The 18,302-nt window shown below is 47.3% G+C and overlaps 1 protein-coding gene across 1 annotated transcript in view; it reads right to left on the bottom strand.

Moving 5' to 3' along the window:
* The window catches only part of ADGRB1 (adhesion G protein-coupled receptor B1), a 210,591-nt gene that overhangs the window by 111,260 nt on the left and 81,029 nt on the right, over positions 1-18,302 (bottom strand). Inside the window, exons 15-18 of the mRNA XM_065669051.1 lie at positions 17,914-18,057; positions 14,903-14,978; positions 10,287-10,389; positions 9,052-9,095 (exon numbers count right to left, since the gene is read on the bottom strand). Coding sequence (XP_065525123.1) covers positions 9,052-9,095; positions 10,287-10,389; positions 14,903-14,978; positions 17,914-18,057 — 367 coding nt within the window. The remainder of the gene's footprint in view (positions 1-9,051; positions 9,096-10,286; positions 10,390-14,902; positions 14,979-17,913; positions 18,058-18,302) is intronic.

The following is an 18,302-nucleotide window of genomic DNA, read 5'->3' as shown; positions in this document are numbered from 1 at the left end:
TTTAAGTTTAAGAAGATCTGAAATTGCTTCAGTTTTGCAAAAAAGGAAGTTGGGAAAAGAAGACTGATTTGGATGCTTTTCCTTGTCTTCTTAACACAAACACATAGGATATAACTTGCTTGAGCATCTACCTAGCATCTACCTCTGCTTTGGATAACCCAAACCCTGAGATACTTTGTGGTTATAACACACCTCCTTCCTCATATCTCTACAGCCCCCAGCTTCCAGCAAAATCAAATGCTCCAGAGGATAGACTTGATATCCTCAGGATCTGCAGGTTTAGAGGCAGAACCATCTGGGAATTCCTGCTCTGAATCCAGACAGGCTTTCTTATTCTCATAAATGGAGGATAAAATCAATCCAGCAGAGAAACACATGGAGGAACAGTGACTACTCTAAGTTTTACACACAGAGGGTGCTGAGCATCCTGGTAGTGCATGTGTTTCCCCCATGCACCTGAGCTTGCCTTGAAGTTGCTTCAAAGATGCACCCTGTTGGCTATTGAGTCATTGGAGTTAAAGCACACCAAGGACAGGCTTCAAGCTTCCTTAGCCTCCTTTTTCCCCCTACACTAAGAGGCCAGGAGCTGTGAATCAGAGCTCTCCACCAGCACATACAGAGACCTGTGGTGTGTTATTACATTCCCAGCACATATGAGGCACAACACAGACAAGCACCAAGTGAAATGCAGCACAAACACACCAAAGGGGTGGGCATGAAGTCCCTTCATGCGACCTGAGAAGTCAAGCTGCATGTCCACCGCATGCCCCTGAAAGCCAGCAGCAGCCTACGGCCAATATCTACTGAAGGGCATGTGGCTGCTAAACTTGTCCCTTCCTATCTGCAAAGGGAACTTGAGTAAAAAGCATCTTGGCTTCAGGGTAAATAGCTGTAAATAGAGCAGGCAGGATGCAGGCAAAACATGCAGCCCCAGGATGGCATGCACAGAATGCAGTGCTGAGGTGTGTGTGTGCACATCCCCCTGCACACACACATATACACACACATACATACATTCCATAGCTCCTGCATGCATTTAGACATTCATTGTGCACATGACTTATTACACAGGTAAAGGACGGTTTGGGTTAACAGCTTTATTCTGGTACTGATGTACATCTGTACACATGCACATTTGTGTTATCCACACACAAACACCTACATACAAATGCTTGCACCTGCAGATGCTTTCATACCTCATGTGTGACACACACCAACACCACCCCTGATTGTGCACAGAAACACACTTGTGTGTGTTTGTATTCACATACAGTCATCAGCACTTTTTTCCACACATTCACCCTTTTGTATCCTTGCACTTCTGCCTTTATATGAATACATAGCATACACATGCATGGACACACAAACCACCCTGAACCCCACAGTTCTCTGGTTCACAGTGCACACTCAGCACTGAATTGAGGTTGGGAATCACACCACTGAGCCAAATACCCCTTTCCATCCTCCAGGTCTGGCTTCTGCCAGTCCCATAAAGGGAATTAATTTATTTCACCCATATTTTACCAGGGAAGCAAGTGAAAAGCTGGAGCATTTGATTCAAAGCCTCTGAATCCTCTCTCCTCTTCCACTTTCCCTTCTGTCGAAAGCCATTAAACCATGCTCTGTTGGCAGGCAGCAGAAGCCCTGTATCATGTTGCTCAGCTTCTCCTGCATCCTGTGCTGTGAAAGGGCCTGGAGAAGAAGCCAGCTCCTGCTTTGCCAATCCCACAGGCAGTGCTGACTGCTGGGCAGCAGCTCAGTAAAGGCCAGAGTGTGACTCCTCTCCTAAATGGGGATGGGCATAGCCCTGTAGTCTGTTGGTACCTTGTGCCAGCTCCTTTGTGCTAACAAGGAACTGGACCACCTCTTTCCTGCAATACCTTAAGTCCAAACGGCAAGGTATTCCCAGGAAAAGATGGCCACAGGGTAAAGCAGATGCCTGGGACAATAGTGCTCTGGAATAGTTCTGCCTGATGATTCCAGCATCCCTACAGCCCAGGTCAAGCAGGCAAGCTAAATCCTAAAGCTACGGAGGTATGACTGGGTTTCACTGCATTAGCCTTGTTTTGTCTGCTCTCACCCAAGGCTGAAATGGGGCTCCTGGGACCATAATTCATCTGCAATGGTTACACATTGCAAGTGCAGCCAGACAGGCTGAATTAGGGGGTACTTGTAACTGGGTTTAACACAGGGGAACTAATGGGAATATTCAGATCAACTTCCCTGCATACCCCCGTGTAGACAGGCTTTGCAAGCACAGTGTTGCCTTCCTTCATAGATATCCCCTCAATACCATCGCAGCTAGGTGTATATATAGATATATGGGAAATATGTGTGTGCATATATATATATATATATATATATATATATGTATGTGGGGAAGGCAGATTTGGAGCTGGAGCTAAAACTGAAGATGTTGGTTAAAAGCAATGGAGCTGGAACGGGGGTACTGGCCAACCCCAGCATGGACACCCTGCATGTAATCATATGAAGGGCATATCACTGACAACACTGATCCCCCAAAGCCATCTGGATTGTTGCAGTAGAAAATAGAAAACATATAGTATGTCATACGTGGGTCCAAAGGGGAGAATAGTGCACTGATTTCTCATGGACCTATGAGGCTGTAGCAGGCTTCCCTTCCTGTCTCTGTCTGGGGGACTCATCTATCTATGTCAGCAGAGACAAGCTGTGTTACTTGTGTGCTTGATCTACAGTTCTAGCAGGGACATTAATGCAGTAGGTGATGGACAGCAGAGGAGGGAAGCAGTTTCTTGACTTCAGAAAGGTTTTCTTTAGAAGACAGGCACTGGGAGATGGATCAACTTGTGATGAGCAAAAAGTGCCCATGGGATGCTATAGATGATACAAGCCCTTCTCTGTGACACTTTTTTGGACCTACTGTACACTCCTTCCAAAGGAAAGCAGTGAGCAACCACCAAGACTGGGATTGCAGCCCCAAGAAAGCACAGGAAACTTCCTTTCTCTTTACCCAGTGTATTAGGTGCTTCCCACAAGTAGGGTGAAGCCCATGGAGCCTACATCGTGTCCCATTCTTCATGCTGCCTTACACCATGCTCTAGTACATGACTTTCTTGTAATGGAGCATGAACATGGAATCAGGAATTTGGACAGTTTGGATCTCTGGAGATTAGACACTGGACATTCCACCCTGGAAACAGGAATTGGAGGCAAAGCAGCTGCACTGCAAAGCTCATGGGATGGCTGGACCATAAACACCCCAAAAAGCATGGACAACTGTATTGACAATACCTCTTTCTAGGATGTTTTGGGGGCTCCTCTGAGTTGTTCCAGACAAAACAAGCTGCAGAGATCTCCCTGTTGATAGCGATTCTTTATGAGCCCCTTCAGTTCTGCGGCCCTTGGTCCATGCAGCTCTACCAACCATCCCCTTGAAGAACCAGTACACACCCTACAGCTCAAGTGATTGCTGTCAGACAAGCAGGGCTGACCTCAGCATCTAGGAGCTCTGTTTTAGGACCCTGTACAGGGACAGACTGATGGTCTACTTTGGCAGCACCATAAAGCACTGCTCCATGAAGTTATAAACCCTTGCCTGACCTTGGCTGGGCATCAGGTCCAGCCCACAGCCAGGAGGATGTGATTTAGCTTTGCTCCACTAGCTCAGGCACTGTTCATCTTGTTCTCCATGCCTAACCTTGCTGTGCATGTGTCACCTTCCTAAACAGTGAAGTCCTCATTTCCTGTGTTAGAGGGGTTAAAGGCTTTAATTACTGGGACAAATTACTTCCCCAAGGGAAAGTGAGATGTCCTTGAATCAAATCCACAGACTCCCAATACACTTTCTCTTCCAAGAGCAAAAAGCTTTTATACAAATATTTTGGTAGGCCTCTTTAAGATCTGTTATTATAATGCCCAGCTATAACCATGCTTCTCTTGGAGATGGAGAAGCAGAGAATAAGTGGTGGCTGGAGCCAGGCAAATCCTTTCAGAGCAAGCATTCCCTGTGGGATGAGATATCCCATGGCAGGGACTTGCTGGATGCCACCCTCTGCATGTATAGGATTGGATTTCATACCTGCGGTGATGGTCACCATGAACTAAAACACCAGACACAACTGGCTGGCTCAGTCCCTGGTGTCAGCAAAGCAGGGAAGGTTGGAGAGGACAACTGACATTCACCTGTGGCTGTGGGTTTATCTATCGTGTAGCTCATGTTATCTCTCAGGCACTCGATGGCTTCTGACTTTTCCTTTCCATCTCACTACAGTCCTCAGCATTTGATTTGATCCCACTAAAGAACACCAAACCCCAGCTTTGAAGGTCTGAGCACACAGATTCATCAGCTCTATGGGGTAGTGTTCCACTCTGTAACACTAACTAGCCTCTGTATCTTCCACTGCAGCCACGAAATGATGCCACCACTAACAACAAACTTTGGCAGATGTCCCTCTGTTCCCATTGCCATGTTGCATTCCTGTAGTGGACCAGAGCAAGGCAGATGAGCAACACAAATCTGGTGATGCACAAGAACATAAGCACATAAAATGGAGAGGGACCTTTTACAAGGGCATATGGGGATAGAACAAGGGAGGATGGGTTTAAACTGATGGAGGGGAGACTGAGATGAGCTCTTAGGCAGAAGCTCTTCCCTGTGAGGGTGCTGAGGCGCTGGCACAGGGTGCCCAGAGAAGCTGTGGCTGCCCCATCCCTGGCAGTGCTCAAGGCCAGGTTGGACACAGGGGCTTGGAGTGTGTGTGGAAGGCGTCCCTGCCTGTCCCAGGGGTTGGAACTGGACGAGCTTTAAGATCCCTTCCAACCCAACCCATTTTATGATTCTATGACTGAATCTATCTACTTCTTCCTTCCTGTACCAGCATTAGAAAGAGGGAGTAGGAGGCCAGGTCCTGCCTGGCTTTTAACTTCAGCAGAGCTAAGCAGCTAATGAATACACCGAATGAATACCCTTGGAGGAGAGCCAGAGAATCCCAAATCATTCTCCCATTTCAACTTTCAATTTACCCAGCCAGCGCTATGCTCATTAATCACACTTGCAGCACCCAACACAACAGAAATTAGTCCCTGATCTTCTCCCCTCTTCTATCATGACATGAGGAGTTGGGGGCAAGAGGAAGAGAAAAGAGATGGAGAGGAGCCACCCACGAATCTAAGTCACTGAGAGGGGCTGGGATTAATAAATCAAAACTCCATTGTTAATATTACAAGCTTAAATATCTATCTAAATGCAAATGAATGAACACTCAGGGGTTCTTCCTCCTTTTTAAGTGCTCTGTTCAGCAGCACTTTCTTGGAGGAAGCACATGGGCACATGGTAATTGTCTGCTCTAATTGCAATTTTACAGTTCAACCTTTCAAAGCCCATGGAATTTAAGTGGCTTTTAAAGGGCTGGGGCACGTTTTGGATGGGATTGAAAGCTCAGGTGGCTGCAGGAACAGGCTGAAGCTCTCATGTTGGGATTGCTTTGGGTTTCCTGCCTTTGAACCTGTTTGGTCACATCAGCTGCAAGGGGTTAAATCCAGAGGCTTGTTCACTGCAATCAGGAGGAGTTTGGATCTGCAGCTTCACATGATGGCTGTGAGCATAGGGAAGGACTCCCTGGCCAGCCAGCCTTGGAGCAGGAGCATGGAAAGCCTGAGAAAGAGCAAGCTGTAAGAGACAGTATTGTCTTCCTAACAAACAACACCATGGCAGGTTGGCTTGGGCTGTACAGGCAATGCAGCAGGGTGAATAACGGGTAGGAAAACGGGGCTGTAAGAGTCATTAAGTCGGCCAAAGCTGGGAAATGGGTTTTTCCTGAGATTCACCCATTTGCAAAATCATCTTATGAGACTGATCAGTGGGAAAACCTCCAACTCAATGAGAGGGGTGACAGGAAGGAGATGATTGAAGCAAAAAAAAGGGAGACACAGAAGTGTGGCTGAACCTCAGGGTTCCATGGCTCAGAATCACCAGTCATGACCTCTACCACATACGAGGCAACAGGTCCAGGGTGTATAAAGGGAAAGTTCAGGTTGGAGATAAGGAAGAAGTTCTTTACTGTGAGGGTGCTGAGGCACTGGCACAGGGTGCCCGAAGAAGTGGTGAATGCTCCATCCCTGGCAGTGTTCAAGGCCAGGTTGAACAGAGCCTTGAGTGCCATGGTCTAGTGTGAGGTGTCCCTGCCCATGGCAGGGGGATGGAACTGGATGATATTGAGGTCCTTTCCAACCCAAACCATTTGATTGTTCTATGATTCTGTTTAAACCATGCTGCAAAACCCTTGAGAGCTCCAGTGTTACTCAAGCTCAAGGTGACTGTTCAAGCCTGGAGAAGAGGGTTTGCATAGTTTGCCTTTTATTAGGCTTTCCCAGGAGGTGATATTAGTAGCAAATAAGCTTTGAGATATTGCACAAACATCTTGGCAGCTCCCATTTCCAGAGTGGATCAGTTCTAGCTTTAACAACCCTTAGAAAAATCTGCTGACATCAGCATTCTGGATGGTTCAACTGCTTGAGATTGCAAATGTTGGTTGATTGCACTTAAGAGTAGAATAATAGAACCATAGAATAGTTAGGGTTAGAAAGGACCTCAAGATCATCCAGTTCCAACCCCCCTGCCATGGGTAGGCACATCTTACACTAAACCATATCACCCAGGGCTTTATCCAACCTGGCCTTGAACACTGCCAGGGATGGAGCGCTCACAACCTCCCTGGGCAACCCATTCCAGTGTCTCGCCACCCTAACAGGAAAGAATTTCCTCCTTAGATCCAATCTAAACTTCCCCTGTTTAAGTTTTAACCCGTTACCCCTTGTCCTGTCACTACAGTCCCTGACGAAGAGTCCCTCCCCAGCATCCCTTTAGGCCCTGGCAAGCACACACACACCCATCAACACACACAGAAAGCAAAGTCTTAACAGCAACATGTGCACAACCAATTTGCTGAGGTTTGGAAACCATCCTTGAGAAGTGAACCACAGCATCAGTGCCAAGAAATTGCCTTCTCAACTCTTAGTGATGAGCCCATCCTTCCATGCCATGATGATGCAGGGATTAAGGACAACACATTCCTAACAGCCTGCACTCCCACAGAGACAACAGGAAGCTGAACAAGCTGCCAAACCTTGGAAGTAAATATATGGAGAAGCCAGACCTCCCAGGGCAAGGCAGATGTGGCTACACTGAACTGGGCACTGTTTTGCCTCCAGATCAGCAATGGCATTCAAGCCTCCCAAGCCACGGTCAGCACTGGGCAACCCTTCATCTTCTCATACCAGGCACTTCTCGGTGCCAGCTCTGACAGATATGTACTCAGCCTGAATGCCATCACTCTCCCTTCAGATCCAACCATGTGCAAACTGGGTTTTGCTCTTTTACTTCTCAGACCGCAGCTAATTACATCCAGCTCTGTGCATGGCAGGGAAACCCCTCCATCCTTCTGGACATAACCCTCTCTCTAGCATGTAGAAAGCCAAAAGCAATGAGATGGTGTGCAGAGCAGAAGAGGTGTTGGTTCCAACTTCTGCCTTGACTTGCCAAAAATGCACTTGTATACAAGTGCTTTAATCACATTCCAACAATGAAGAGACAACAGATTTAGCAGAGAAGGCCAGGTCCTATCCATGCCACCTCCTGAGTCTGCCTATCTATACACAAACATCTGTGCTGGGCTCATCTACAGGCTCAGTGTGCTCTCTGGCATATAGGTAATGCAATAGAACCCTATTTAAGGGTGTACCTACATGCTGCCCTATGAAGCCATCACATCCTCCTGCATCCCAACCATCTTCTCGTGCTGGAGCAATATTCACTACAACAGGCAAAGGGACTGATTCTGCTACAAGATAGATGTGATTTCACAAGTAGAATTCCCTCTGGGGTCTTCAGCTTTGCTTTGGATCCACTCGTACATGGGAAATTAATGACAGACCAACAAGAACAGTAAGCTGACTGTAAATATGTTGCCCGCCTCTTTGTTTATATGCTACTTAATGGAGCATAAAAGAATAGATTCATTTTTCAGATGCTACAGATAATAATAATAAATAATAATAATGAATGCAGAGGTATGTGCCAAATGCATGAGATCCCAAGGAGAGAAACTGACTGTAAGCAGAGAAAAAGCCAGGTTGGTCCTCCAACTGAGATGCAAAAGTCAATGAAGTAAAACCACCATTAAATCAAACACTTCGTATCCTTGTCAAGCTCATTCAGGATTTAAGACCACGCTTTCAGAGTGTGCTTTCCTAAGGTGCACACTCTCTGACAGCTACATCCCACATGGGATTTATGATCCTGACTGCACTGGGGATTTCTTTTTCCCTTGCTGACCATAATCACATCACTCCTGAACAGCACCAGTCATTGCAGAAATCCTGTCAGAAATCATTGTACTATATCACATAGATATATCATATATTCATCAGCACAACATGTACTTCATCATTGTAGGCCATATTTGCAACAGTGGGCTCTGATTTTGCATTACTCTCCTTATGGTGCACAATTTGGGGTGAGCACTAAAGAAAGAGCCAAGCCTTGCTCTGTCGAGCTCAGTTTAGGGCAATCTATGGATGTCTCCACAGTCCTGGCTCTCATTTCATGTATTCCTCATGTGGGGAAATCCAAAATTAGAAGAGTCAAAACAAGAGGCCCCTTTTGCAAAATGTAGGCTGAGGTCCAAAGCATCAAAGGCAAATGCAAATACTCCTTCCTGTGAGCAGAAACACACATGAACATCTCTGTTAGGGCACTGAGAGATGTCTTGCTGGCGCAGGCATAGGATGCTCCCAGCATACAGGACCCTTCATTAACTGTTCTGACAACATCTCTAAATCTAAGACCCAGCTCAACTTGCACTAAAATACACAGTAAGAAGGGATGCATTGGTGTGAAGGAATATGCATTCCCTACCAAGGTAAAGGATTTTGCCAGCCCTGAAGGTGGACGCAAGATAAAAACACGAGTAGAGACAGCAAGGGCTGAGAAACTGACACATCACTGCAAAAATTGTGGTGTTTTCACCCAAAAAGCAAAAGTAAGAGTAAAGAGAAACCCACAGAACTCACCCATCATTTTCATCCCACAGGATGCAGGTCTGGTTGGTGGTTCCCTGCCAGGAGACAAGAAAGGGAAAATGAAACAAATCAGTGCCATGCTGTTGATGTTTGGGGAGATTACAGTCAAATATGGAGGTCCCGTAGAACAGCTTCCACTACTCTAAGCATGGTGTGTCTGTGATACACCAAATGGGTAATCACAGATCTCACTGCTTGGAATAGTTTCTTTCACCCTTGGCTTGAAAGGCAAGAATAAAACAGGCCTCAGTTTGTTCTGCATCAACAGAACATGTAGAAGGATTTGACTCTGTATCTTTCCTGATTTAACTTACTGACTTTTTTCCTTTTTTTCTCCTCTCCCACAGAATCCTTCTGCTGCTCCCTTCTGGAAAGTGGATCAAATACAGTATGTGCTTTTGAGGGACATGGTGCTCAGAAGAGCCATATCCCTTCAGGAAGTGGTCAGGTGTCTTTAAAGCCCCCTAGAAGAGGTTTACCACTGACTCCAGTTTTGGCTGTCTTAGACCACCCTGGAAAGTCATTCAAGGAAAGTCCAAAGCAAAGACACAACAGATCTAATGTTCATGTTGCAGAGCCTCAGGAGGGCATCTGAAATCCACAACAAGAACAGGCCTTGGGGTATGTAAATGTCCATAGCATACAGCATCTATGACTATATCTGTTTAGGGTTGAGCAGGGCAACCTAGAGGGGATCTTCTACTGCCTTTCAAAGCACTGATCACAACAATAACATTCAAGTCTCCAGTTGTAGCTGAAGACTGCAAAGAACATTGCAAATACTAATAGAAACAACCTTTCATTTCCTAAGGAAGGGACATAGCTCGTGTTTTAATTAGCACACAGGTATTCTCCCTTGATTATGCCCACAATGAAATGGTGTGAATTTGGAACAAGCACTCCCATGTTCCCTGTGCAAGCAGTGTTGTCACCCTCCTCCTACATTGGCAATGTCTGAGCAAAGAGCACAGAGTAAGGAAGGTTTTCAAGGCTGACCCATACAATGCATCCTTGGCAGTGAGCAACAAGAGGACACCACCACCAGCCTAATCTCAGAGCAAAGCCAAGTGCCTCATCAGCTTGTGTTAAAGGAGATGAAGGGTCTTATATTGGCAAAAAGGTCTCAGGAGCCCATCAAAACCTCATCCTTCCTTGCAGCAACACATTCCTGTTATGCAGAAGCAAAGACCTCTATGGGATGGTGCAGGTTCCCAGGAAACACTTACGTTGTAGAGGTGTGAGAATTCAATCTCCAAGGGGGTGAGGAGAGACCGGGGAAATGGTTTCACAGTCACGGAGATGACTTTGGAGTTCAGAACAGTGCCGTTCCTAAGGGGAAGAGGGGAAAGAAATGCTTTAAAAGAGACTGAAGGACTTTTACAGAGCAGTGAATCCCAATGCATTTGTCACTGGTGGTGCAAATTGTAGTGTAGACAGTGCAAGAGTTGGCCCCATTACTTTAAAATACCATCAAAGACACTTGCTGCTGATTGAGCCCATCCTCTGCCCTTTGAGCTCCCCTCATAGCTACCCTACATCTATTACTCCAGTAATCAGATCACTCTATGAACCACAAAGCCACTGGACTTACAAGTTTCATCTATCCCAGGGACAAAATAGTCCTGGACCCAATTTCAGTCCCTGACATGAGGAATCAGAACTCATGTATTTTCAAAAGACCCCTCTGTTTTCTCTCTTAAAAGCTGCACTGCAGTAAATGCCAGGCAGGGCATGGTACCTCTAACAGCATATTCATAGGGCAGCATTGTCTACTTCACTACTAGAGGCACTGGTGTGTATCTCCACTCTCTGAGGATTAAAAGCAAGTGGAAAGAGGCCAGACCTTTCCGGTTGATGTCTAAATGTCTGTGCCCAGACAAATACTGCAATAAATCGGGGAGATCTGGCTGTCAGGAGAAGCAATAAGGGAGGAGATGCCTTCCATACTGAGGCCAAAGCCTTTATAGGCACTTCTCTTGCCACTGAACATTTAAATATATGTGTTCCTGGTGTTTCTGCAGCAGGAAAAGACTTGGGTGTTTAAATAAGCAGAAGGTCCCCACAAAAAGCATTGAAAATGCTGCCCTTCTAAGTTAACCATGAAGGAGTCAGTTGTTGAGCGGTACCAAACATCAGGCAGCTCCAAGCCCTTTTGGCGCCTATGAACGAAGGAAACCTTTCCCTATCCAAATCTCCACCGAATCTAAAGGCATTGGCAAAATTTTCAGCTTACTTTCAGGGTCTTATCTTCCTTTTATAGAGGAATTAGGTGGAAAAGATTTGCATTTGCTTAACAGGAACAGTAGATTCTTAGAAGCCATTATTCCACCAGCACCAGAGGGAACAATAACATTTTTAGCAAGGTGAAGAAAAAAAACAAAACACATTTTCCTTAGAAAACAACAGAAAAAAAAAAAAAAAGAAAAGAAAAGAAAGAAGCAATAAAGCACAAATATCAGTCTACAAAGTAAGGGGGGAAGTCAGTGGGAGTAAATATCAGCTCTAGGCTTTGAAACGTAGGCAGCTGCAGATAGGCTAAAAATGGGAGCTGCTGAAAAGTAAACATCAGTACATGTCTTCATTAGTATCTGTTGTCTCTAAGGGTCAGTTCGTGGTTCAGTGCTGTTGTATATTTGCACGAGCAGCTTAGATGACACAGAAACATCCTTTTGAAGCCTGTGGACCAGGTGAAAATTGATGGGATAAACAAAAGCAGCAGCAGCATTTGATCTTTCAGCGTGGTGAGTCATTAGCACACAGAATCATAGAATGGTTTGGATTGGAAAGGACCTTAAGACCATCCAGTTCCAACCCCCTGCCATGGGCAGGGACACCTCACACTAAACCACATCACCCAAGGCTTTGTCCAACTTGGCCTTGAACACCACCAGGGATGGAGCATTCACAGCCTCCCTGGGCAACCCATTCCAGTGCCTCACCACCCTCACAGTAAAGAATTTCTTCCTTATATCCAATCTAAACTTCCCCTGTTTGAGTTTTAACCCGTTACCCCTTGTCCTGTCACTACAGTCCCTAAATGAAGGGAAATGGGTTGGACAGAAGGCTCTGTCCAACCTGGCCTTAAACACTGCCAGGGATAGAGCATTCACCACTTCTCTGGGCAACCTATTCCAGTGCCTCAGCACCTTCACAGTAAAGAACTTCTTCCATAGATCTAACCTGAACTTGCCCTGTTTTGGTCTGATCCCATCACCCCTTGTCCTGTCACTGCAGTCCCTGATGAAGAGTCTCTCTCCAGCATCCTTGTAGCCCCCTTCAGACACTGGAAGCTGCTCTGAGGTCTCCACGCAGCTTCTCTTCTCCAGGCTCAACAGCCTCAATGCTCTCAGCCTGGCTCCATACAGGAGGTGCTCCAGCCCCTGATCATCCTCGTGGCCTCCTCTGGACTGGCTCCAACAGTTCCATGTCCTTCTTATGTTGAGGACTCCAGAACTGCACACAGTGCTGCAAGTGGGGTCTCACAAGAGCAGAGGGGCAGGATCACCTCCTTCGACCTGCTGGTCGATGCAGCCCAGGATACAGCTGGTTTCTGGGCTGCAAGTGCAGACTGTGAAGGTTTCTTAATGGCCAAGTAGTCACAGCACAACCAGAAAATATCCCCGTGCATCCAAGAACCAGGAAGTGTGTCTGAGCTTGGAGGATGCAAAGTCTTCATGCAGAGCATGGCTCTGCTCTGGGCAGCCATGGCCCAGAATGAACCCAGGGAGACTGACTTCAGGGCAAAGAGCTGTGACAGAAAGGACCAAAGTGATCCTGCATGGGAACAAGGAGATGAAGCAAACATCTCTATACGCCCCTTCTTCTCAGGATGCCACTGTACTGCTGGGTTCATTTCCACTTTGAGATGGGGAAACAGTTCAAAGGAGAGACACAAAATTGATCCAGGTGCTAGAAAACCAGACAAAAGATTTATGCTGAGAGGCATGTCTGATGGTTTGCTGCACGTGCGGGAGTTTTCAGTCGCCCACCCGAAGGCTCAGTGCCTGGAAGTGAAATTCAGACAAATTCAGCCTTGAAATAAGAGATGATCTCCTAGAAGAGAAGGCAATAAAGCATCTGAGCAGCTTGCTGGGGGAGGCAAGAGACTCAGCATCACGGGGAATCTTTCAGGAAGATGAGTTGTCCTTCCTAACAGCACGCTGCCATCCAGCTTCTGGGAACAAAGCAAAACACATCAAGATGCGTCTTGGACAGGAGTTCAGATGAGCTCAGAGGGCTCATAAACAGCTGTAAACATGCTGTTTGGTACATGGGGCTGTCAGGTACCAGGCTGTTGATTCTCCAGCTGCCGCCTGTGTCCTCTGCATCAGTGCCCATATGGGACCGAGCACCACTCACCCCCGCGGCTTGACAAATCAGGTATTGTGCGTATCCCATCCCAGTTGTCACAGCTGCAAAAACCACAGGGCTCTCTGCATCCGAGAGGACAGAGTAATGTGTGGATCAGATAAGGACTTGTTGCTTGGGGGAGGTAAATGGGGACAATCAGGAACGGCTCAGCTGGTGTTGTTTGCTGAGTTAAATTAACATCACTCTGAATTGAATCAACATGGTCAACCCCAGGAACTGGGTCCTTCTTGCTCATGTGTATCCAGGAACAGCTGCTCTCCTTTGTGGCTGGAAGTATTTTTACCCTATAAGCAGGTACTGTACAGCTATATGGTTATTTTTAATGCTGCGTCCATTGCATGGTAGTGGAAAAAGAAGTACAATTCTGCTGCTGCTTCTTGTTTTATTTCTGTATTTCTTTCCCTTTTACTCTCCACAGGTGATTCAGGACTCTGAATTTCTTTTAAAAAGGGGCTGCCCTTTAATTAAGGAATGTCTTAGATCAGGTCTCCTGCGGGAATAGTGTTTGGAAGCTGTGGCTGCTGGTTATCAGAGCTCATTCGCTGCTTGGCCAGAGGAAGCTGAAATACCACTGGATCATGTGAGCCAATGATGTTTATTGCCCTTCTGATCTAATTCCCATCGCCGTAATGGAAGATATTACAGAATACAGTTGGCTGGCTTGCTAATTCCTCTCTGCACTCACTCGCAGCTCTTTTGCCACTGTCAGTGCTAAATCTGTAGGTATTTAAATGATTATCTGCGAGGAGAGATGCCCTAGTGTTTATGGTAAATGGGCTCACGCTAATCAGTGCAGAACAGATTTAGAAGGTGCCTTAGGATGCTTAATTTACTGCCTCAGTACCAGCCTTAAGGAAAAGAGAAGGAGATAATAAGAAAGAGAGAGGAGAGAAGACAAGAAAGGGGAGAGCTGAGCACAAAAGCTTCTGTGCCCGAGGCAGTTTGCAGGCCTGGAACACGGTAGACATGTGCAGCCAGGCATGCTGCTGCTCCCCTCTCCTCTCTTCTCCCCAAGCCTGTCTTCTGCTGCGATGCTCTCAGAGGGCCCAGCATGGCTGGCACCTCCCCAGCAGCTTGGGAGGATCAGGGCAGCTGAGCATTCCCCATCTGTCAAGCCTCCCCAGAATCCCTTGGGATGAGGAGGGCAGCATGAGAATCCATTCCCGGAGTGCAAAAGGATGCAGGGAAAGATGTGGCAGTGGCAACAGCACTGTGCCTCCCCTCACATCTGGAGTGCATGGGGCTGCATGTGGGTGGAGGATAAGTTCCAGTGAGTGATGTCTGTGATGCATGAGCCTGTTCCCACCTGAACAAACAGCATCAGTCAATGGGGTCAATGTATTTGTGCTGCAAGTCAAAGTCTGTCTTGTCATACCCTGCTTTTTCCCTGGAATACCAGGGCTCTGCAGCCAAAGGGATCATCAGGAAAGCTTATCCTCAGCTACTCACCCTCCCCAGCAGCCCATCTTACCTCTGGAGGGAGAGGATGTTGCCCACGTTGCGGTACAGCACGGTCCCCACCACGAAGACAGAGGAGTCATCCGTCGCTGCAGGACACCAAAGGAAAGGGAAGAGAACAGCATTGAGACAATTGGGATGCCACTGGTCCCCATGGGACACCCAGCTGAGGGATCAGGCTTTGCACAGAGGGGTCTCCCTTGTGGCATGGCCGATGCCAGCATGATGATGGTAGGATGCAGTGCCTGTTGACACCACAGCGGGTCTCCATTGGCACCAAGGAAGGGCTCAGCGCCTTTGGGGTGACCCAGCACCCTGGGCATCTGCCCTCACACAAGACTCACTCATCCTGAATGATTGCCCTGATGTTCCCCCATTAAGAAATCCCACTAATTCCTCCGACAGCACCACAGCAGATGAATCTGCAGGGCGGAAAGGTCTCCTGCAGCCACCCAAAGGCATTCGGACCCGTCCGTAGCTATCAAGCCATCAGAGAGAAGAGCTGCACTTGGGCTGACAAGGGCAGCCGATAAGGGGAGATGTCCCACTGTGCCTGGTGTGACCCCACAACTCATGCACCACCTCGGGAGTCCGTGGTCCCAGATGAGCCTCTGAATCATCTATGTGACCTCTGGGCACATCATTTGAGCTCCTTCTCCTCCTTGTCCCCCTGTGCATCATGGTGTCCAGCTGAAAACACCAAGATCTTCCCCATATAAAGCACAAGCAGCAGAGGCAGCCCTGAAGCTAAATTTGAAGGGGGAGAAAAAGCAGATGACTGGGTGAAAACCAAGGTTGAAGAAGGGGAATCGCCCTGAGGAGGGGCTTCTCTGGTGTCTTGTACTGTGGTCGAATTTGTACAGCTCCCTTTCCATCAGTGCAGAGCAAACACAACTCTGCATGTCTAGCTTCCTCTTTGTCAAACTGGGCTCAGGTTTGGCGTAGCTGGAGAAAACATAACTAGGAGATACTGACAGAAAGGCTTGCGGAGCAATCTCATAAGCCTTAGTTCCTTAGGAAAGCTGGGACAACTTTTTGGCCTTTCCCGTGATTCCCTATGAAAACACAGATCCTGCTGCCTTCAAAGGGTTTCCCTCTTTATCCTCAGAAGATGCAGTAGGGCATTTACAGAAGCAATGTGTGTTCCCATGAAACTGAGCATGAAAAACTCCGGGTTATCACAGCACCCCCCTAAGAAGGCAAAGGATCCTGGTTGTAACAGAGGTGGATAATTGCACCTATTCCCTGCAGCCAGAGAAAGGTGAGGATCACAACTAATAGAGATGCATCTCTGCTGTTAAACACTGAGTAAACCCTCAAAGTGATATTACCAGTGTAGGATACTGAACAAAGCAGAGACAACAGAGCCATGGGTAGTGTGCAGGATACCATGGAGAAGTGAAGAGCAATGGGAAGTTGGGTCTTCAGGGTAGATGCTACCTTTGATTTCCACAGTGACTACTGCTGGGGGTCCCTACAACAGCTCTGTGTGAGGATGCTTCTAAGAGAAATCTGGATAACAGCACCATGGGGCAGCAGATGAGGCCAGCCCTCAGCCCCTTAGGATCAGCCCTGCCTATGCCTGGTGCCAGCAATTTTCCAACAAGTGATTAAAGGTCTTCAAAGGTGAAGGCTCCACAACATCCTCAGACAAGCTGTAATAACCCTCCCAACATGCCCCAACTTCTTCCAGGGAGTTAACACTGTCTTCAAGGCACAATCAAACACAAGGGGTGCTTGACATGGTCCTTGCTCTGCCACTGTTTACTCTTGGGGGTGTTACTTGGCTGTTCTTGGCCTCAGGCTCCCCACATAGAAATGATGGCTGCGTTGTTTCCATCCCTGATAGGCAAGCCCATGACAAGAGCTCCTGGTACAACAAGAAAAGACCACAGGTCTTCTGACAGTAACAACTCACAGACTCTGGTGCAGCAGCCAGCACCTTGCTCTATCAAGCCACTAGGACCACAAACAGCAAGCACCAAGGCATCTAGAAGGAGAACCCACCATTTCCCAGCAATAGGCCCAACTTAAGGGTCCTGCTTTTGAAAAGCCAGGGCTCAATCCTGTCTAACACTAAAGTTCTCTGCCACAAGATGAGCACTGTGTGCTGGTTCCTCGGACTCCCATCCAGGTAAAGGCTCCACTAGAGCATCCCATAGCCCTTCAGGTCAGCTTGACTGATGCACCCAGCACTTCCACTCCACACTCTACCTCCTTCTCCTGTGGAGTCAGTGACCTCAGTGATAAATGCCCATGCATTTCATTTCTGAGGGTAGTAATCTGCCATAAACCCACAATCTAGCAAACCTTGTCCATGCAGAAGACCCAGACCCATTGGTTGCTCAGCCTAGAGCACTTACCCCCCACTGCTTACCCTTAGATGGCCTTGTCAGAGCTACATCCAGTCTTGGAGTGCATCTACAGCACAGTTTGCCTACATGGCCATGGTGATAGGTGGCAGAACCATGGCCCTATAGCACCTTCCTTTCTTGCATAGGTTTATCATTCTTATATGGTATCCACTGAGGCAACCACTGTTCACTGCCACTAATTGTAACTCAACATATTCAGGGAGGTGTCAGAGACTCCATTCAGCACCCAACATGGCCCACAGAGGATTACAGACTCAGCTCAGCACTCACATGCATCAATGACAGAATGACCCAGCAATACAGTGATGCTTCCATTTCTTCCCAGGTTCAGAAGCCTTGGGAGAAACAATCCTCAGTGTGGCGTTGCCCTAACTTTTTGTGTCAGCTCCTGCACTTTCCTAAATATGCTGCTTATTTGGAAGATACACATCCACATCCAGGTCCTAAACCTTCTCCTGAACTTTTGCAAGGAATTTAGGTTTGATTCTTGGTCAGGTCATATCTAAAAGCCTTATTTGCATTCAGCAGTGCTTTTGGTGACTAAGCTTTTGTGGGCAAATCCAGCCCACAAAAAAGGACAATTTGAAGATCAAGCAAATGGAAGGAAAAAAGACATTTTCTTTTGGAGTGCCCTGGTTGTGCTGCCTACCTGTCAGCCCCGAAGACAGGATGCTCTTGGAGACAGTGACCTTGTCCTCCGAGTTCTTGGCCCAGTCCACCATGCCCCTCCAGCCTTTCATGGGGAAGGTGATGTCAGTTGCTGCATTAGCAGGCATTTTGTGAATGCCAAGGACTAGAGGGAAGCAAGGAACAAATGCAGTAAGCATAACCAGCCTCAATACATTCCCATGTGCTGAAAAACCCATTGGAAGCAATCACTTCTCCATCAGAGAGCAGAACAAGTGAGGCTTGATCTTGACAGCTATAGCAGTGCTGCTATTTCAGGTAATGTCTATGCATGAAAGAAGATGACACAAGCTATTAGGGGTCATGCCTCTGTTCACTGAAAAGGACCTGCCTGCACTAAACCTGGCCAGT

The sequence above is a fragment of the Lathamus discolor genome, chromosome 2 (genome assembly GCF_037157495.1).
Source record: "Lathamus discolor isolate bLatDis1 chromosome 2, bLatDis1.hap1, whole genome shotgun sequence".
Taxonomy (NCBI): Eukaryota; Metazoa; Chordata; class Aves; order Psittaciformes; family Psittacidae; genus Lathamus; species Lathamus discolor.
This window is presented reverse-complemented; position numbering and strand designations above follow the sequence as displayed.